Source organism: Sorex fumeus, unplaced genomic scaffold (genome assembly GCF_029834395.1).
Source record: "Sorex fumeus unplaced genomic scaffold, SorFum_2.1 ptg000043l, whole genome shotgun sequence".
In the NCBI taxonomy this organism is placed as follows: Eukaryota; Metazoa; Chordata; class Mammalia; order Eulipotyphla; family Soricidae; genus Sorex; species Sorex fumeus.
Window position 1 is genome coordinate 45,766,499 of NW_026606100.1, and position 21,831 is coordinate 45,788,329.

A 21,831-nucleotide genomic window follows, 5' to 3' on the forward strand; every position below is an offset into this window, starting at 1 on the left:
GGACCCCATCTCGCCCTCCCTACCAGCACGGCCCTGCAGTTTTCAATCACCGATTGGGTGTTCCCAAAGTGGGTGATACCAGCCCCCAGGGGGATGTGAAGTGGTAAGGGGGGATCCTCGGGTGCATCTGGGGGCACTGTCTTTCCTTTGGGTGGGAACTGGGGGCTGGACCACACCTGGCTGGCTTATTCCTGGTTTGGTGCTCAGGGCTTACTCCCGGCAGGGCCCGTGAGCAGTGCTGGGTATCAAACCCCAGTTGGCACACAAGACGGGTACCTTAACCCCTGAACTCTCTCTAGTGAAAATGGGGCCAGGGTGGGGGGTGGGGGGGAGATCCAGACTAACTCTGAAGCCTCTGGTCTATGCATGAACCATTTCCCCAGGGGCAGAGTCTGGATTCCTGTTGCAAATCTGGGAACAACCTGGAGCCAGCAGCACAGGGGGAAGCAACATATGGTCCCCTAGAGGGCTCGGGGTCCCCCCGGGGGCCGGGGCCGGGAAGGTCACCCTGAACTGCAGCTTCCTCCTGGAAACCAGCTCACAGATTCTCTGAGGGCAAAAGCAGCTGTGCACAGACACATGGCGGGGAGGGAGGAGCCGGCCCAGGCAGGGCGAGGGCTCTCGGGGACACAGCATCCCGGCCACACCCCGGTGAGTCACCCTGGGCGGCCCCCATCGCTCAGGGCCTGGTTTTGGGGTTTGTGTTTTGCAGCTTATTTCTACCTCGTTGTTACACTATGAAAAGTGACTCCCTTGTCCCACATGAGGATTGTTAAGGGGCTGGACAGGACATCCACCACATTCCTCGGCCTGTTGGGGGTCTCGCTGAAGCCCTTGCTCTGCAGGCCGGTTGGCCAGTCTCCCAGAAGTGCCGTTTTTTCACTTGGGCAACCAGTCACTTGCCGGGGCAGAAAGTAAATGAATGTGAACTCTGACGTTTCCACTGTTCTGCCCTCCATCCCTTCCTGCCGGCCATCTGCCCTCTGAGAACCTCAGCCTTTGTTCCCAGCACACTGCCTCAGGGATCTCACTGGGACAGCGTTGGTGGGGGAGGCCCCCCAGAGTGCGGGGCTGGGGCAGAATCATCCCAGCCCATGGGCTGCTCGTCCTGTAGGAGTGAGTTAGCTCGTCACAGTCACTGGGCTCACAGGGGCTTCCGTTCCCTCTCCATCTCTCTCTATCTCTGTCTCTGTCTCTCTGCCTTTCTCAACTCCCTCTCTCTCCCTGTGCTGCATGCACACTCACGCTAATGTCCCTGCATTCACTGTTTCTCCCATATTATGTCCCGTATTATCATTCTCTTCTCCCATGCTATGTCCCTGCATTCATTCTCTCTCCCCGTTATGTCCCTGCATTCATTCTCTCTCCCCTCCTACATTCATTTTCTTTCTCCCATGTTATGTCTCTGCATTCATTCTCTCTCCCCTGCTTACCACCCTGCATTGTGTCTCTCTCCCATACTTATATCCCTGCATTCATTCTCTCTCTCCCCTCTCCCAACACAGCAGCCTATCCCCACACTCCTCGGGAATGACTCCCCCCAAAGCTTAGTGCCCTTGACTATGCAATTCCCTTCTTCCCACAGTCCTTCCAGGGGTGCCCCTAAAGCCATAAAACCCCAGCAGGGTGCCGCTACTCCAATACCCTATTCTTCCTTCTTCGGGGGAGGGGTGTCACACCTTGCAGTGCTCAGGGATTATTCCTGGCTCTGCACTTAGGCTCCATCCTGGCGGACCCAGGAGACCAATGTGGTGCCAGGAATCGAACACAGCGCTGGTCATGTGCAAGGCAAATATCGCTCTGGCTCTACTGCCCCTATTCTTGACCTTGACCCATCCCAGCAGCCCCGTCCAGATTGAGAGAACCTGTGCGGGTCCAGCCAAGGTCCAGCTCACAGACACTCACAGCTGTACTCAGTGCCCAGAGCTGCACTGCAGACCAACCCCTCTCAGAGCCCCACCGATTCCACGTCCCCAGAGGCCTTACTTCCCTCCCCCAGACTGCATGCTGACAGTGCTGTCAAGTTTTTATGCAGCCAAAGTCCGACACAAAAACCCTTCTAATGAATCCTATCCTCTGTGGGTCAATTCATTTAAAACTTCATTAAAAAGTCCATTCCTTCCAATAAAGGGCAAAAAGGACAGCATCTATTATCTATTGCCATTAAGAAACAAATGTTTCGAACAGTTGTAGTAAAAGTGGACAACTTACTTCTCTATTGTTTGAGGGGCCACACCCAGCAGTGCTCAGGGCTTACTACTGGCTTTGAGCTCAAGGGTCACTGCTGCCAGGGAGGGGACGGGGGGGGGGGGGGGGGGTGAAATATGTGGTGCTGGGATACACACAAGGCAAGCAACCACCCCACTGCACCAGGCCCCTGATTTATTTCTTTGGAAAAAATAACTATTTTCCACCGAGGAAGATGATCTATGGGCTTGTTATACGTGAACTTGATTCTGTCTGGGTTCATGCCTTTAAGACCCATTCTACTGCATTTTTTTTTTAAAATCAGAAATGGATGGTGAATGTGTTTTCTGCATCTCTTGTCATGATCCTCTGATTATTATCTTTCTTTCTGTTGGTGTGTGACTTATTAACTTGACTGGTCTGGATTTGTTCTAAGCATCTTGGTATCCCTGGCAAATGCCCCTTGCTCATGGCGCACCATTCTTCTCATGTATTACTGGACTTTTACTTGCTAAGGTTTGTTAAGGATATATATTTTTTTGCAGCAATGTTCATCAGAGTTGCTATCATCATCTCTCTGTGTGCAATTTTGAGGTGTCCTTGGCTTTTTAATCAGTGGAATGTTGTTAACTTCCTAAACTCTGTGTTGAGAAACATTCCCTCCAGTTCAGTGTGTTCTTAGAGAAGAAAGGAAATGGCTTATACCAAAATTATTATCACCAAGAAGTATTGGTGAGGGTATGAAGAAAAAGACCTTCCAAACACTGCCCATGGAGATGTAAACTGATCCACCACTACTGAAACAGTGCATGGGGGTGCACCTGGCCAGCGGGACTGGGGGACTCCACGACCATCGCTGGGTGTCATGGGCAAGTGGGCAGAGGCACCGACGTGGACTCGGAGCCCAGCTTTGCCAAGAGTTGAGGGGCGGAGTCTTCCCCCCCACCCCCAAACCTCAGTTGATTGCTTTACCTATCAGTAAAGAAGCATGTATGCCCAGTCCTGGCACTGACCGACCAGCGACCCTGGGTTGTAGAGGGTCCCTCCAAGCTCTGTCTTCTCTACCACCTCCACCTCCATTCGGAACAAGGCTCTGGACCACTAAGCAACAAACACCCCCTGACCCATAGCAATGAAGGACCCTCAAGGGCAACAAGAAAAGGACAAGAAGGGAAAGAAGTGACCAGAGGAACTTAGCCTTTGGGCCCCGCTGAATCCTGGACAAGCACAGTAAGGCCGGCCAGATGCCGGAGTCAGCTGGCAGAGTCGAAGTCCCAACCTAGCACCGTGTCCCAAGGAAACCAGGAGCCTGAACCCAGCAAACACTGTCTCAGGCACCCAGTGCCCAGCATACCCCCGTGGGCCCTTTATCAGCACTTCCTGAAAAACCCACTTTCCTGGGAGGTCCAGGGCAGCAAAGAGAAAAGGTGGTCCAGGATCCCTGTCTACCAAATATCCTCCATTCCCAGTCACACTGCAGCCAGCAGGCAAAACCAGTCCCAGGCTCTGCCTAGCACCTGGGAAGTCCAGCTGTCTCCACCCACAGTTCACATGCGCAGAAGGGAAGCAGAGAGAAGGGGTCAGTTTAACCAGTCACCTCCCCACCCCCCCGCCACCATGGGCCATGGGACCAGGCAATCATCTCCAGCAAAGAGAAAGTGTTTCTCTCTCACCTGGCTTGCTTTCCTGGAAATCGTCACGTGAGGCCAAAACCATGCCCAGAATCACAGGGTTCCTGGGGAAGTAGGGGCCGGTGCCTATCCCTCCACACCCAGGAAGTGCTGAGACCTAAACATCTCGCCCCACCCCCAACAGTGGCCAACACCAGATGCCCTAAGTCACAGGCTGCATTCCTGTTAGGCCGCTGACTCCTTCTAGAGGCCATCCTCATCCAAACCTAGCCGGGGCATCACTGGCTCCACTGTCCTCTTACAGGAGCAACGTCTTCCACCTTCCCCATCTCTCCCAGCTCCCGTGCCTAAGAAGGCAGCCAGGCCCTGCATCTGGAGGGCACGTCTCTAGACTGGCAATGGTTTCCCTTCCTTCCTTATCTACTGCTTATTAGTCTGGACTTGCAAAGCACAAACAGAGCCCTAGAAGTAGCAGTATTCCCAGGGATGCTACCCGGCTTGATAAAAGGGTGGAGGTGGGGTAGGGGTGGAGCAATGGCACAGCAAGTAGGGCGCTGGCCTTGTACACGGCTGATCCAGACTCAATCCTTGGCAACCCGTATGGTCATATGGCGCCCTGAGAACCACCAGGGGTGATCCCTGAGAGCAGGGTGAGGAGAAAGCCCTGAGTGTGACCCAAAAAACATTTTCTTTTCAGTTGAGAGTGGCCACCCACCCAACCCAGCAAGGAATCATGCAGCAGGTATGAGAAGAATTGACAAAGCTGAAGAGGAAAGTCTTCCAGAGTTTAACGGGCTCCGAGAGGGACCAAAGGCTTTGCAATGAGCACAGCCACCTAAGGCTAAGGAACAGTCCCTCTAAATCCCCCCATTTAGGGGTGATTGACTCCTGCAACCTTTGATTATGTCCCCTTACCTGAAAGAGGGGCCTGCAGATGTGATTCAATTAAAGATCCTGAGGTGGGGAGGAGACCCCAGAGACTCAGAAATGGCCTCCTAGGAGGTCCTTCACCTGGGTCCTTAAAAGTGGGCAGAGGGCAGATTCAGAGAGGAGACGTAACAACAGAAATAGGTGGAAGCTGGAGGAAGGAGCCACAAGCCAAGGATCGCAGGTGACCTCAAGAAAGCTAGAAAAAAAAAATAGGTTCTCCCACAAAGAACAGAGCTCTGAGGCGACACTGATTTCAGCCCAAAGAGCCCCATGTTGGACTGACTTCCAGCCTCCGGTTGGAAGACAATAAATGGGCACAGTTGTACACCATTGCCTGTGGGTCACCGTCGCCATGGCAACGGGACCCTAAAGCACTGGTAATTCCTCCTGCCTCCAAGGACATCACTTAGGACTCTCATTCATAATGACAGTAATGGCTGGCATTAATTCGATGTCTACTTTGTGGCTGGCTGTTTTACTGGTTACAAACTCAATAACCTTAAAAAAATGCTTGGAAGAAGACACCATCAAAATTCATAGTTTATATGGGTCGAAGGAATAGTAGAAAGGTCAAAGTGCTAGTCCTAGACACACCAACCTGGGTACCGGAAGCAGCACCAGGAGCCATCCTTGTGCAGAGACCCAGGAGAAAGCTCAGAATCTTGCAGAACTGTGGCCCCGCCCCACCCCCAGGAACTAAACATTTAAAAAATAATAGCACTGTAGCACTGTAGAACTGTCCTCCTGTTGTACATCTATTTTGCTCAAGTAGGCACCAGTATCATCTCACAACAAATTGTGAGACTTGTTGTTACTGTTTTTGGCATATCGAATACATCAAAGGGAGCTTGGCAGGCTTTGCTGTGCGGGTGAGATACTCTCGGTAGCTTGCTGGGCTCTCTGAGAGGGGCGGAAGAATCGAACTTGGGTCGGCCACATGCAAGACAAACACCCTACCCACTGTGTTAATGCTCCAGCCCAAAAATAATAAAAGACAAAAATCCATATTTTATAAAAAGTAAAAGATCTTTGACCAGTCAGGAAACCTGCAGGTTGAGACGGCTGGCAATGAGTCCCCCCCGCCCCCAGAGCCTGGGTTCAGACCCCACAATGAACCACCCCCTGCCCCAAATCAAACCCACAGGTTGAACACTGCCCCTTATGGACCAGCCTGGGGACACCGAGCGCCTGACCAGTATATTGTCACTCCTCATAGCATCCCAGAGAGCAGGATGGTTCCTTGCCCAATGTCCACTGCAGTAGAGACTGAGGCAGGGCAACATGACCCCCAAAAGCCAGGGAGACCAAAGCTGCCTTTGTTACCGTAGGGCCCAGCCTGAAGGGTGGACAGAGCCAGCCCAAGATATGTATAACCCACACCAGCATTTCTCAACCAGGGTCATGTGGGTCCCCCTCCTTGTGAGCCCCAGGATATTCCAAGGGACCACAGGTAAAAATCACATAAATCAGGAGACCAGGGGACCAGCCAGGAGGACAAGAGAGGATACACAGGAAGGAAACCCGGTCAGAAGGGGGTGTGAGCAGAAAAAGGTTGAGAAACCCTGGTTCACGAATCCACATGATTCATCTTCCAAATGGGGTGCATAGAAAGCAGAAAAAGTCTCTAATGGGCATATCACTGGTGTAAACCAGGACGCATGGCCGCTCTCACCGACAGAGGAGGCTGAAACCAAAGTCTACGCTCCCGTTGCTCCATGCTCCTGGCTTCGTCCCCAGTTGTGGCCACAGTCAAGGCCGGAGGAGAAGAGGGTGGTCCTGGCATAAGCTCGGAGCAGCTGCAGAGCGCCAGACCTCAGCACAGCCGGTCTGATGGGGGACGGCCGAGGCCAGCAGCTGGCAAGAGTCAGGGGAGGCAGGGGGACCTTGAACCCCAACCGGCTGCCCCAGTCAGCATCTCAGTGGGGAGCCCAGTGCAAAGAGCCAGTGGGAGCCAATCAGGGACAAAGCCAAGGATGCTTCCAGAGCGGCCGTGTGGGAAGAGGCCAGCTGGGGTGCCCTTTCTCAGCAGTGGGCTCTGGGCCCAGCCCTTCTCCCCTCTGCGCCTCTTGGGGAAATGGAGCCGTTAATCAACGCTCTACTCATGCGTTTCAGAATCACAGCTAATGGTCCCAGCCCTCCTCTGCGTGGCCTCTGATTATTCCAACTGGGACAGACGAGGGAAAGGAGGCAGGATGGGCAGGGGTTATGTCGAGATGGCCATGCCCAGAGACTGGTTAGGGGAAAGTTGGGAACAGCATGCGAACTGTGCGCTCACGGAAGACCCTGCCTGGATTCTCTGGGCCCCACCTGACCACCAGAAGCAGCGCACCCTAGAGCCGTGCCCCACCCCCACCCCCAACGTGGACCACAGTGCTGGGAGGACACAGAGAATCTCACTACATAGCCTCTCCTGGGCCGTGAGATTCTTGGGCTGGCACTGCAAAGGTGTTTCCCGGAGAGTCAAACTCCAGGAGGGAATGGGAAGGAGATCTCCCCCACCCCATACCCCGCCCCACTCCCGTGATTCCAGAAGCTCTTCCCTCTGGTTCAAGGCCCTTTCCTGCTCCATCAGAGATGAGTCCTCATCCTCTCTGAAACGCGAGCCTCAAAATTACTCATGTCATATCCAACAATTTGCCCAAGGCTCTCCACCAGTAATTTGTTTGGTTTGGGGGCACACCCAGAGGTGCTGAGGGTTTACTCCCGGCTCTGTCCTAGCTCTGTGCTCAGGGGTCACTGCTGGCATGCTTGCGGAGGGCCATGAGCAGTGCTAGGGATAGAACCAGGGTGGGTTAAGGAGTTTAACCCCCAGACAATTTCTCCCATCCTTCATCAGTGATCTAATATTACTTCCAACAATCAGAAGTGTTAACACTCTTGTCAACATGTGACCAAAACAGTACTAACTCCATTTTTTAAAGCTTACAGAGGTGTTTGTGGGGGGAGGGGGAGGGTGGGGTGGGCGATGGGGATAGGAGGGGTTCTGGGGGGTCAGATGCTGACACCAGTCGTGGGTATGGAGCTGGGACACTGTTTACCTGAAACTTACTAACAAAATTGTAAATCAAGATGCTGAGTCAAAAATTAAGTCAAGGGGCTAGAGCGATAGCACAGTGGGTAGGGCGTTAGCCTTGCACACAGCCGACCTGGGTTCGATTCCCGGCATCCCATATGGTCCCCCGAGCACCTCCAGGAGTAATTCCTGAGTGCAGAGCCAGGAGTAACCCCTGAGCATCGCCAGGTGTCACTCAAAAAGCAAATAATAATAATAATAATAATAATAATAATAATAATAATAATAAGTTAAATAGTAGAAAAGACCTACTGAAAATTAAGTCATACAAAAATCAATCTGAGCCTCTCGCAGGATTATAGCACAGACTGAGCATGCACCGCAGGCAGCAACTCCTAAAGTGCTCCCCTCCTGTTGGGGTGTCACTCACTTAGGCTGTGCTTGGTCACCGCCTGTTGATGCCAAGTGATATAAGGGCTCTCCCTATGGAACAGAAACCAGTGAATCTTTAAATAAAGTTTGAAAACATATTTTAAATATATATATATATATTTTTTTTTAAAAAAAAGAAAACCGGCTGGAGGGCCCCACAGCTCCCAGAGAATGCTCCAGGTCCCAAACAGAGCCGATATCACCGGGAGGTCCCAGATGAAGTAGGTGCTGCTGTCCCGCCTTCTCCAGATGGAACCTACAAGCATAGCTCTGGCATATGGGTACCAGGACATTTTTTCCGAACCGCATGGCCGCATAAGCGGCCACGCGACATCTCCTTATATACAAAGTGATCAATGGAAAGTAAATCATCCAACATTTCTCCCTGAAAATCAGGCTTAACTCTTTTGCAAACCACAACACCCAAAAGGAGAGAGAGAGAACAAAGGGAAATGCCACAGAGGCAGGTGGGGATGGGGGGTGGGATTCGTGGTGGTGGGAAATGGGCACTGGTTGAGGGATGGGTATTTGAAAAAAATAAATTAACTTAATATATATATATATATACATGGGCTGGAGCGATAGCACAGTGGTAGGGCGTTCGCCTTACACGCGGCCAACATGGCCAACCCGAGTTCGATTCCTCCGCCCCTCTCGGAGAGCCCGGCAAGCTACCGAGAGTATTCGATATGCCAGACACAGTAACAACAAAGTCTCCAATGGAGACGTTACTGGGCCCGCTCGAGCAAATCGACGATCAACGGGAGGGCCTTTACCTTTTTATATATATACATATATATATATTTAGAAACCCCAATAAGCCAATTTTCAAAATAACCAAGAAGTGGGGCTGGAGCAATAGTACAGCGGGTAGGGCATTTGCCTTGCACGCGGCTGACCTGGGTTCAATTCCCAGCATCCCATATGTTCCCCGGGCACCACCATGGGTAATTCCTGCATGCATGAGCCAGGAGTAACCCCTGAACATAGCCTGATATGACCCAAAAAGCAAATAATAATAATAATAATAATAATAACCAAAAAGTTGTAGTTTTGGGTGGTGGGTCCCTGTGGCAGGGTTAGAAAGTGACCTCAGCAATGACCCTAAAAGACAAACCAAGCCGGATAGCGCTGACCTTTGTCCCCGCATCACCTCTCCGTGTCAGGTCACCCTGGCCACAGCAGCCGAACCTCAGTTTCCCCTGGTGCGGAATCAGCCCCTTGCAGTGTTTCAGAGTTTATGGAGATCAAAGGCACAGACACAGACATCACGGAGCTGGCGCTGGAGAGAAACGTTTGCTGGGTCAGACAGTCTGGCTTCGGAGCGTGAGCCGTGTCTGGGGCTCCCCAGGCCCCCTCGCCATTCCCTGTATCTCCATCACCCATCCTGCCCAAGTCCCAAGTCTGAAACGTGGGCATCCGGGAGCCCACGGAATAAAGCCTGATGGGGCAGCTCACCTGGCGCCAGGTTTTAAGGACCTTCCCAGGTGCATCTGGCACGCAGCCAGGACTCAGAACCACCCACTGTGGGAATGAGCCCCGAGGGCTGTCTCAGGCCCAAAGGAACAGCCCCCCAAAACCAGCCCACTGGCTGCCACCCCCCGCCCCCCCACACACACATTAAAATCAGCTGAGACAGTAGAGAGGACCACACGGAGGAGGTCCCGTATGGGGTTCATCAGAGATGCACATCCCCTCCTGGGTTCTGCTGGGTGCCCCTAAAAGTCTGAAGGCATCACTTTGGACATATTCCTCGCAGAGCCCTGAGTCTGAGAAAAAAAAAAAAAACAGCAAAATCTGCCATCTTCCTGGCAGACTCCTCCATCTGAAAGACGCCCCAGTGGGACCAGCTGCCCGGTCCTCCAAGACACCCAGGTGGGCATGGAGGTCTGCAGTGGGTGGGGGCCCCTCTCCCTCATCCCAAAGCCATTTCCCACCCACCCGCTACGTCCACTGTCCCACAGACACTGGGCACTTCTCGACCCACACACCCATTACTGCACCCCTCAGAGCGAGACAGGATGTGGAGTCTTTGCAAGAAGCCACACAGCCTGGATGGGCAGCAGCCCAGTGGGGTGTGGGGAGATGTGTGTTTGGGGGGGGGGGTGCTGGCTACATTTCTGAGCAGCGCCGACCCTTCTTGGCGGCTGCCTTGGCCTGCTGTCCTGGCAAAGCCCAGAGCCCGCACATGCCCAAAGGGCAGGACCCTCTTGGGGCCACATGCCCCTCATTCACGAAAGGCCCCCTCCCTCCCTGCCGCCCTCATTATGCGGCAAGGCAAGAAAGACGCTTTCTCCCTTCCCAAAGAGCCCTATTTATGCCTCCAGAGAGCACCTCGCCCCCACAAGATTGAGTCGTCACTCAAAGCCTCGTTGGAATCCGAGTGGCATGGCGCTGGGAGGTGGCTGAGCCCTGCCTGCCTCCCCCCTGCTGCTGCCAACCCCAGCTGAGCAGCACCCTTCGAGGTACGGGCAGAGTGTGGGTGCTATGCCCACGGTGGAGGGACTGGGGCTTGCTGACCACTCACTCACCTACCACGCCCCTCAGAGTATGTCTCTTGGAAGACTAGAGGGGAAAGAGACCTGCAGTCTCCCCCCCGGGGGGGGGGGCAGAAAAAGGGCAATGAGGGGGCAGGAGTCTCAGGCCCCCCCACCCAGCACCCACTGACTGCATGATCTGACTCACTGGCTGGACAACCCTCATAGCTCAAGGCCTCCCTGGTCCCACTGGCAAGCCAGAATTAAGCACAACTGCTTCCTCATGGGACTGTCGAGGCATCTACGGATAGTCCATGCACCTTTGTAAGCACCCAGTGGGTACCTGTTGGGAGACCTACTGTCCGGGCAGCAAATCTGAGCAGGCTCCCTTAGAAGTCAGAGCAGAGCAGGGTTTTGTGGGATGAGTAGGAATCTGCCGGAAAGAGGAAATATTCTAGGCAGCAGGAACCACATGAGGGCCAAAGGAGATGGAGGGATCTGGGAAACCCAGTGCTGGGAGCATGTCCAGGGCATGCAGAGACCGTGGGGGGTTGGGGGGTGGAGGTTGAACACAGCTGCAGAAGCAGTGAGACCACACTCTAGCCAGCGATACCCGGTGTCACTTGGCCGTTTGGTTTGCTTTTGTTTTTCTGGCTCCTTTGGGAGCCACACCCAATGTCCTCAACTTCCCTCTACAGGTCAGTAGCCGCGGGGCAGCGAGCAGCCACCCCATTAGTTCAGAACTCATTCAATCAGACACTTCATCCAACTCACCCATGGCCGCTGACATTATGGGCACAGATAGAGCGTGAGCATCCTCAAACCCCTCCTTATCCCCTTTCAAATTGGACCACGCTGCACCCGGTCACTTGCCTGTTGGTGACACGGGGGTCCCTGGGCCCCTCTCATGTGGTCATTCAACAATAGGTGGTTTAATCAGGGGCTGGGGAGACTTTACAGTGGGTAAGACATTGCAAACCTAGGCTTGATCCCCAGCACTGCCTATGGTCCCCCATGCATCACCTAGACAGATCAGATCCCTGAGAACAGAGCCCTGAGTACTGCCGGAAATGGCACAAGAAAACCCAAAGCAACAACATCCGCAACAAAGAATGGTCTGGGTAAAAGGAGATACTTCATTATTCCCAGAGGCACCCCCAAACCAGGATAAGTGGCACTCTCCCTCTTGACCCCCAACCCTGGAGCAAATGAGGGAGTTTCTACTGCCTTGCCTGGCTTTGAGTCTATCACCCCAGCCCAAACCAACCCTTGCCCACCTCAGCCTTTCGGGAATCCAGGCCGACCAACTCTAGGGAATGGGGCTGGGGGCAAGACTGACATGTCACCTCAGTCTTCGCCATCCAAAGCTTCAGAGGCTAATGGGTGGCCCTTTGAATCGTGTAAATGATGCCACTCAACTGTCCTGCTAAGGAAATCTGCAAGCATACACAGAGACAGCAGACCAGAAACGCACCTCAGTGTACCAGCAACTCCCCAATCCTCCACACCTCTACACCTTCCCACCCCCACCAATAAGACAGGGGAAGATTTCATGGTCAACACTTTGGGGCACCCCCCACCACTGGGGGCTCCCACAGGTGCCGTGAGGGCTATCTGTGGCTCTCATTCTTTGATACCAAGAGCACCCTTGAACAGTGCCTTGAAGCATCGCCATGTATGTCTCCAACTGAATGATCGTCCACCATGGGGACAGGACAGAATCTGATGGCCTGGGTCCAAACCAACATCTCCCACACATGTGACCTTGGATAGGTCATTGGGCCTGGGAAGAGATTTCTCACTCAGGGAAAGGGAACGCTGGTAACAGGTTTGGCGTGGGGCTTCAAGGGGAAATAAAAGAGCATGCATGCTCACTGCCCCACACAGAATAAGCAGGGAGGGAACCTTGGAAATAGATGTACGAGCAGCTCTGCTCCTATGAGGTCCTATTAATATCTGCCATTTACTAGACGAAGGGGGAGCCCAGAGAGAAACTGAGGTGCCAGGACCACCTGCTCCGTGTTCTACACCCACGCTCCTGGAAACTCTCCCAGCTGCCTGAGCTGCAGACGCCGGAGCGAAGACGACGGGCACACGCTGGAGAACAGAACGGCGCAGCCTGCAGGGATGCAGTCCCACCACGCCTCGAGAGCGTTACTAGGTGCCGATTCTCTACTTCAAACTAAAACGTGGGGAGGGGGTGCGCAGCCCGGCTCACGTGCATTTCTAATTGGACAGATCCTACCGGCCAAGCTTGCGCTTGAGGTCACCACCTCTTATTTATCCCAGCTTGAGAAGCGGTTTGCTAGCTTCAGCTCCGGCGATTCTTCACAATTCGGACACTCCTTCCTACCAACCTCATTCTCTTTCCACTTGAAAGCAAGACGCTGGGGTAGGGGGGATGGGGGGTGGGGGAGGTGAGTGGAGGACCGGATTATCAATCCCGTCGTTGAGTGATGTTCAGACAAAGGCAGCCACCAGCTCGCTGGCCGAGTTCGCCCGATGGGAAAGGCAGAAGACAAGGTCCAACTGCGGGGAAGCGCGTTTGGACCAGACGGGCCCTGCCCGGAGAGACTCTCTCAGGATGTCCCCCTCCCACTGGCGCATCCCCACCACTGCAGTGCCTTGCGGGGAGGCACCTCCCAGATCCGCAGGAACAATGGGCTGGGGAGGGGGCAGGTGCGGCTCCCGAGCACCGCAGAGGGCGGGGGCCGTTGTCACGGGAGGGCTGCGCTGCTCCGAGACTCAGTTTCCCCGTTCTCGGGGGTCCCCACAGAGCCGAGCGCTCTTTCGCCCGGGATGGATTTCTCAACCGTCCCGGGGGTTCCCATCTGCCCCGCCGCTCCCGGGCTTGGCGCGGGCCACACTCCGCGCCCAGCGGCCGCCCCAGCCCAAGCCCTTTTCTTGCAGGTCGGGGGCACGCGGCGCCGCCAGTGCGCCCAACTTTCCCCCACTTGGGACCCGCGATGCTGGCCGGCCTGTCCCCTCCGCCCGCGTGATTGACAGCTTCGGCTCCCAGCGCCGCTCCTCCTCGGCCCGGCCGGCGGTCCCCTCTCGCTTCGGGCTCCCCACTCCGCCCGGTCCCCCCTCTTTCCTCCGAGCCCCCTGGGCGAGGCGAGCGCAGACCCTTTGCATCGGGCGCCCCGCCCTTCGCATCCCCCGAAACACCCCCTGGGGCTGGGGTCCCGCAGCGACTCCCCTCCCGGCCCGGAGAATCCCCGGGGATGGGCGGGGATCGATCGCGGGGAGCTGCAGCCCCAGACTCCGCCGGCCCGTTCAGTTTCACCCGGAGGGGTGCGGGGACAGGTTGCCATCATCCTACTGTCTTCCTCCCCCCCACCCACAGCCGCCCACCACCCCCTCCACTAAACACCCACCCGCGCCCCGCTGAGTCACGGCGGTGAGCGTCTGGGGGGGACCCAAGCGCGGGGATCCCCGCACGCCCGCCCGGGAGGGACCTGGGGGGTGGGGCGCTCCGCACCGGGACGCGCCCAGAGCCCGGCCCAGGCCCCACCCGCCCGGGACCCACGGATCCCGCCGCAGTGGAGCCCCACGCGTGACGGTCCCCGGGCGCCCCACGCGAGGACAGACCGGGGCGCGGGCGCCGCTTTCCTGGGCCCCGGGACGGAGCCCCCGGGGGGGGCCGGGCGCGCCCCCATCCCCCCGCCCCGCGCGTCCCGCTCACCCCGGGGCCCCGGGTCCGAGCCGCCGGCCTCCTTGTCCGCCATGGTCCCGGTGCAGGTCCCTGGCCGCGTCCTGGGCGGCGCTCGGCCGGCTCTGAGCCGCGGGCAGCAGGGAGCACCTCTCTGACGCGGCCGCCGCAGCCCGCGCTCCTCCCCGCGCTCCTCCCCGCGCTCCGCCCCCTGCTCCTCCCTGCGCCCAGCGCGCCCGCTGCGGCCAGGCGGCGGGTGGAGGGTAGGCAGAGACCACCCGCGGGGTCCGACATCCCGCAGCACGACCCCCCACTCCACCCCCCATTCTCCGGAGGACGCCCCTGCCCTCCCCGCGTGTTCAGTTCTCCTCCCTGGGTCCCCGCAGAACGGGTGGGCGCCGACGGCTACTTGGAACCCCGCGCCTGCCGGACCCAGAGCGCGCGCTGACGATGGGCCTCCTGCGGGACCCCCAGGGTCAGGGGCCGCTGGGCTAAAACGCTCACACAGGCGGGGGTCCCTCCACAGAGGGGGTCTGGACCCCGCCCGCCTTCTAAGTCTGAACCAGGGCATTAATAATGCGGGGGGTTGAAGGATGCGCCCTTCTGGTGCTCTTGCTCCGACGCCCGCACAAGCTCGCACGGGTAGCACCTGCTCGTACTTGGCCAGCGGCATCTGGGGCCACGGAAGCCCTGCCCTGTTGGTCGTGGGGGTGCCGGATAGTGAGAAGAACAGGGATCTAATAATCTGGCCCGAGAGATAGTACAGGACTTAAAAGCGCTGGCACCAGGTATGGTCCCCTGGCACCGCTAGGAGTGACTTGAGCACGACAGTGTGTGGCCGAGTGCCCCCCAACCCCTCAATCCTCCATCTAGTGATTCTTGATCAGATCCACACACTCCAAAGCCATTCGGGGCCTTCTCATTCCCTAAGGGATCCCCATCTTGTAGAATAGAAAATTGGGGTTTTATGGAGGGACTTAAGGGATAATCCCCAGATCACACACAGCTGTGGGTGGCCAAACTGGAGGACCTACTCCTGTCAGAACTTCCTCCTGGAAATGATAGCTGGGGGCAGCTCCCTGGCACTGGTTTTCCTGGCGGGAGTTAGATGGTGTAGGGGTGGGGTGGGGTAGCAAATCCATGGACCAGGCTCTAGGCAGAAAGTGAGACTGGGAATAGACTGATGGGATGAGCTTGTCCTCTGCCTGCGTTTGATTTCTCCAACGTGCATCTCTAACTGCAAGTGAGACCTGGGGTGCGTTATTTCACCTCTGAATCTCAGTGGCCTCCTCCCAGGAAGGGCTGTGATTGCGCCTCACAGGCAATCCTCATTGGTCCTAACGAATGAGGGTTAGACAAGGCAGAGCACAGAACACGGGTGTCAGGGCTTCGCTTGGGGAATGGCATGTGCTAAGTCATCCAGAAAAACCTTCATGGTACTATGTCAGGGTGTGAGGTTGGGGGAGGGGGAACAACACCAGGAAGTGGTCACGGCTTCATTTCCCTGGCTGTGCTCTGTGCTCAGAGATCCTTCCGCGTGATGCTCAGGGGACATACGTGAACTGGAGTCAGTCGGGCGTGAGGCAGGCACTTTGACCCTGTTTACTATTTCTCCTGCCCAGGGCTTCTTTTTGACAGTGGACAATGGCCAGCTGGGCAGGGGCTCTGCCAGTGTTCTGGGAAAACTCAGGTTTTCCCGGAGTGCCTTCCCAAGACAGACTGCTTGCTGTAACGACACCCACCTTCTGAGAAGGTCTGAGGGCCAGGGGCTGTGACACCCCCCCTCCCCCAAATGCAGGCGAGAGCCACCGCCGGGTGACAAGCAGGCCGAGCAGGCTCAGGGCAGAGAGGGGAAGGGCGGGTTTGACTTGCCTCAACCTTACAGCAGCCTTCCCAGTCTAAGCTGGGCCAGCGCCACAAGCCTCAGCCCAGGAGAGAGCCAGGAGAGTCGTCAGCAGTCTGCCCATCAATCACCAGCATCCCATGGCTCTGGGCTGGGGCAGAGAGGCCAGACAGGGCTTTTCCTCACTCACAGTTCTGCTCAAGTCTCCCTTTGTTTTGAACCCTGCCAGGCTGCCCTCGGCCACTGAGAAAGCATGAGCTTGCGGGAAAATCAAGAAGACGCCCCCGTTCCAGCCTACTCACCCGGACTCTCCCTCCCAAGCCTCTCTCCACCTTCCTAGGCCATGATGCCAAACTCCATGTCTCCTTCAGTGGCTCTGTCCTATCTCCCCACATTGGGGCTCCAGGCCAGGGCCATCGCCTGGAGCAAGCCCCAGGACACCGCCCCCAGCATCGCACTCATTCCACTCGCCCATGCACCTCTGTTTGTGTCTCTTCCTTCTATACTTGGCCTCCAGGCAGCCCGGCACCTGGGAAGCTACTCTGACTTCTTGAGGGACTTCCGCCTCCACACCCAGTGCTGGCCCTTCCCCTTCTTGGGGTGCACCCCAGAGAGCCGTCCCACCCCCACCCCGAAGTCCCTCCTGCTCAGCTAGAGCCCAGCTGTCCTTCCTGGTCCCTGCCTGGCGCTGGTGCTGGGTCTCAATCTGGGCATAGACTGGCAGTCCTCCCTCGGCCACTGATTCACAGCTGACAGTCCATCCCTAATATGCTGGGCTATTTGAACACAGTAAAAAGCATCTTATGTATGACCCCATCCACAAACGGAGCAAGGGGATGCACATACACATTGCCAAAGAAGACATCTGGATGACCAATAGGCATAGGGAAAAGAGCTCATCACTCATGACTAGGAAAACGCAAATCAAAACGACACTGAGATATCATCTCATGCCAGTGAGAAATGAACATATCAAAAAGTCAAGAAATAGTGTTGGGTTGGTGTGGATGGGGTGAATACCATCTGGTTCAACCTCTATGGAAGCAATAGGGATATTTCTCCAAAAAGTAGGAGAACTCCCATACCAGCCAGTGGTACCACCTCTTGGCATCTATCCCCCAAACATAAAAATACTAATTCAAAAGGATATAGGCACACCTGGGTCTGGAGAGATAGCACAGCGGGCTATCTCTTTGCACGCGGCCGACCCGAGTTCGATTTCTAGCATCCCATATGGTCCCCTGAGCACCACTAGGAGTAACTCCTGAGTGCAGAGCCAGGAGTAACCCCTGTGCATCGCCAGATGTGACCCAAAAAGAAAAAAAAAAAGGATATAGGCACACCTATGATCACTGCAGCATTCAGTATAGTGCTAAGATATGAAAACAACCCAAATGCCCAGATAGAGATGAACAGATCAAGAAGTTGTGTTCTCCCACTATAAAAGGGATGATCACAGGGACAATGTTTATGGGAGATTGTACAGGTAAACACTTCTCCCAGGGCAAGTCTACATATGCAAGAGTAAAAGAGACTCAACTTGTTTATTTGGACCAGAGAACACCACTCCTCCTGTTTATTATAACCCACAGAATGGATCTCAGCAGAGGCATCTTGGTTGGTGAAGACACACAGAAGATGTGGGGGTGAGTGGCTTTATTTTTAATGTTTATCCCAATTTTTTTCAAGTTTGAGGGAAAAAAAAACCACTAATACTAATCCAATTATGCACTTTTCTGTAGGAACCTTCTAGTGAAAAACAGATTTGGACTGAAATGTTCCACCAGAATTTTGTCTAGCAACTTTGTATTCTAAAAGTGACTTTTAAAGAATATGAATAAGGTTTGAAAGAGCCAGGACATCAAAACGTACCCCCCAAACCCATGCATGAGTCAGGGTCCTTGACCTCTGACCTTTAGCACATTTTAAAACCAGAGCATCTGAGTCCAGAGAGGTAGTAAGCAGGTAAGGTATTTGCCTTGCATGTAGCTGACCCAGGTTCTCTCCCCAGCATCCCATTCGGTCCCCCATGCACTGCCAGGAATGACTCCTAAGTGCAGACCAGGAGTAACCCCTGAGCATCGTTGGGTATGTCCCCTCAAAAAAATTAAAATTAAAAATTAAAAAAGATAAAACTGGAACTTCAGAGCAGAACAGGATCCAGTGTCTACACACATTCCCGTTGGCTTCCCACCCCATCTGATGTTGAGTCAGCCTGTCCATTAACATTCCAAAACGCGCTTCACATACACAGCAGAAGCTGCTCTGCTAAGAGAAAATTCAAGGGCCAGAGGAACTTATTTCTCAAAATATCACAATCACTCGAGCTTACAATGTAAACTTTCAAAATGCCTGCTCAGGTGATGAAGGGTTATCCAAACATTGTGGGAAAGTATTTCAAACAGCCAAGCAAGCAGCTACGGTGCCTCTCAGCAGCCATCCCCGAACCGTACTGCTGACCCTGCAGGCTCCCAGTTTACTGGAAGATAGAACATTCTGGAAGCCACATCTCAGGGAGGATAGTGCAAAGGGAAGCAGGGATTGGAGAAGAAAAGAAAATCTGAAACGATTGCATGATCCAGAGAGTTTACACAGGAGCTGCCATGCAGTGCAGACAATTTAAGCCAAAAGGCTTCATGCCGTAGAAAAGTTTGACTTCTGGGCTCTCAGCCTGCTGTGGCTGGCTCATAGTAGGTGCTCAGTAAATGTCCTGTGAGGGTGGCTGAATCACACACAATGGCCTAGAAGTCAGGACACAGAGGAACTACACCTCCCCCCCTCCCCTCGGTCTCTCCCCATTCCTCTCTCTCTTTCTCTCTGCACACTCACTCTTTAATTTTTGGACCACACCCCGCTGTGCTCAGAGCTTACTCTGGCTGTTGCTCAGAGAATTAAATGGGGTCTCCGTGTCCAGGGCTAGTGCACTACCCACTGTGCTCTCTTGTGTATGGGGGTGTAGGGCGGGGAAGCTGTCTGGGGCTGAATTATACTTGGGTCTAAATCCTACTTCGGTCCCTTCCCAGCCATGAGCTTTGGGCTCAGTGACTGGTTCATTTCTGAAAGCGGCTGATAAGCCTCGCGGCACCCCAGCTTCTGGAAGCCTCACTCCAGCCAGCGCCTGACCCAGTGTCCTCAGCCACGGAAGCTGTCCGTCAAGGTGGGTCCTTTTGCCACGGCTGTCGCTCAGGAGCAGTTCTCGGGAATGAGGTGCAGCTGGCCTGAGCGAGGGGGCCTTCCCCAGCAGGATGTTTTCCTTAGCCAGCCTTTCTGTGAAAAGTCTACGTATTTGGAAGATAAATTGAAAAAAAAAAAAAAAAGGAAGCTTCTCAACCTTCGCTTCTCAGCTGGCCAAGGGATGTCAGCCACGTGTGAGCAGAACAATCTGGTAGTCAGTGAGACAAAGGCAGTGACACACTAACACCCATTCTGTGATCCCCCAGGGCAAACCCACTAGGACTGTAGATGAAAGCAATCCTGGATCCCGTTGGCTTCTCTTCTGGGTCCTCTCCTAAATGGGGAATGACCAAGAGGTCACTAGCTGTGTATCAAGAACCCAGCCACAGAGCTGGTCTCAGGACCCCTCCCTTCTAAGACCATACCCTGCTGCATGTTGCTGTGTGGTGGCCTTGGGCAGGCGACCTAACCTCTCTGATCTTTCCATTTCCTTTTTTTGGATCAGAAACATCCATAAGTCTTCCTGTCTCAGCCAGCCTGTCAGAGACCCGGGGTGGGATTCATGCCATCCTAAACCAAGTAGTTTCATACTTTGGGAAAAGGCCACATGATGACATCAAACATATGAATTAGCCCTTGTCTTAAAACTGCATCTTAGGTTAAAAAAAAAAAAACAACTCTATGTCTTTTATTTTTTTTCTGGTTTTCTGGGTCACACCCGGCAATGCACAGGTGTTACTACTGGCTCTGCACTCAGGAATCACTCCTGGCAGTTTAAGGGGGACCATAAGGGATGCGAGGAATCGAACTCAGGTTGATCGCATACAAGGCAAATGCCCTCCCATCTATTCTTTCTTTTTTTCCTGCTTTTTGGGTCACACCCAGCATTGCACAGGGGTTATTCCTGGCTCATACACTCAAGAATTACTCCTGGCGGTGCTCAGGGGACCATATGGATGCTAGGAATTGAATCCGGGTCGGCCGCGTGCAAGGCAAATGTCCTACCCGCTGTGCTATCACTCCAGCCCCACTCTATGTCTTTTAAAATAAGGACACTTCATACAAAGAGTTAGTTCCTTGGCCAAAGTGACAGGGCCAGGGAGATGGTTTAAAGGGCTGAAGACCATGTTTTTGCACTGCAGGAGCACCAGGGTTGACTCCTAGTGCTGTATGGTGCGCCTGAGCATGGCCGGCCAAGAGAGATTTCCCAAGCACTGGACATCAATGCTGGTGTGGCCAAAAGGCCAAAACAAAAAAAAAAAAATTTCAGATATGAATGTGAAGGTGGTACAGCTACAGGGGGTAAAAGAATGGCAAAATAACAGTGAAATCAACAGGAAACATGTCTGATCTCCATATGCATAGCGATTGAAATCGCTGAATGACGCCCCCGCTTGCTGAAGAAACAAACGGCGGTGGACCATAGAGGGATAATGCGGTGGCCTTGTCCTCCCAGAGTCCCCTGGAGGTTTTATCATTGCGTCTATCGTTTTGTTCTGTCTCCCTCTTCCTCTCCATTCTGCTGGGAAGGCGCCCCTGGCTTCCTGGGGTGGGCCTGGCTGCATCCTGCTTCCCTCCCCCCTCCCCCTCCCCACACACACATGTGATCTGGTTCCTAGATTGTGTTGCTGATTTTTGAACTGCCGCTCTCAAAACAGTCCAGCCACGGCCACTGGTGTGAGATCAGACGGGCGACAAACACGTTCCGCAAACACTTCATTCGAGCAAATACAGCTAACTGCGTGCTGGGCCAAGGAATTTCATAGTTGGACACAAAAATCTCAGTCTCCACCAGAGGCTTCCTGAGGCTTCCAGAGTGAGCTTCGAGGGTTGCTCATGCCCCACACCAGCTTGCCCTGGCACTGGGCAGGGCTTACTGCACCGCATCTGCAGACCTGGGGTCCCCCCTCGCAGCCTCTCTGGACCATACGCTCCTTTGGGAATTTGACCAATGCCCAGAGACTTCACAGGGACTTGAGGGCTTCCCCCCAGCTACTTCCTAGCTGGTGGGAGTCGCTTGACTCTTTCAATCACCCGTGCACTAGAGCAAGTGTGCATAGAGCATCGGTTAGGGGTCAGCCTCGGAGTCAACATGATCTCTGCCCTGAAGGTGAGCACAGCCTCTGGGACTAGACAGGAAATAGAAAAATGACAATTTCCCAGGAAGAGTAAGTTGGGCTGGTCCAGGCATAAAGTACAGACATCAAACCCCAGTGTCGCATGAGCGCCCACTAGAGGCCATATGGCACAAGGCCCCAGGCATGAGCAGAGAATTCCGTAGGATTATTGTGGGTCATCTGTCTGTCCCTTGCCCTACTGCAACACTGGAGGAAAGACTGGCTTTAGCTAGCACAGAAGAGGAAATTAAGGTTCAGGGAAAATTCACTCACTTGTTCCTGGTTGGCAAACGAGTTGGAGACTTGGAGCCCAACAGTGTTCAGGCTGGTGCCCACCAAGCCCTCATTCCAGGGTAGACAGGGCTGAGGATCAAA

At 54.5% G+C, this 21,831-nt stretch overlaps 1 protein-coding gene across 3 annotated transcripts in view; it reads right to left on the reverse strand.

Moving 5' to 3' along the window:
- HSPA12A (heat shock protein family A (Hsp70) member 12A) overlaps positions 1-21,831 on the reverse strand; it is a 129,284-nt gene that overhangs the window by 39,244 nt on the left and 68,209 nt on the right. Inside the window, exon 1 of one of the 3 annotated variants that reach the window (XM_056120679.1) lies at positions 14,356-14,504. The exons of the other annotated variants lie outside the window; for them this stretch is intronic. Coding sequence (XP_055976654.1) covers positions 14,356-14,398 — 43 coding nt within the window. The 5' untranslated portion in view covers positions 14,399-14,504. Of the gene's footprint in view, positions 1-14,355; positions 14,505-21,831 lie in introns of those variants that run through there. 3 annotated transcript variants of the gene reach the window in all.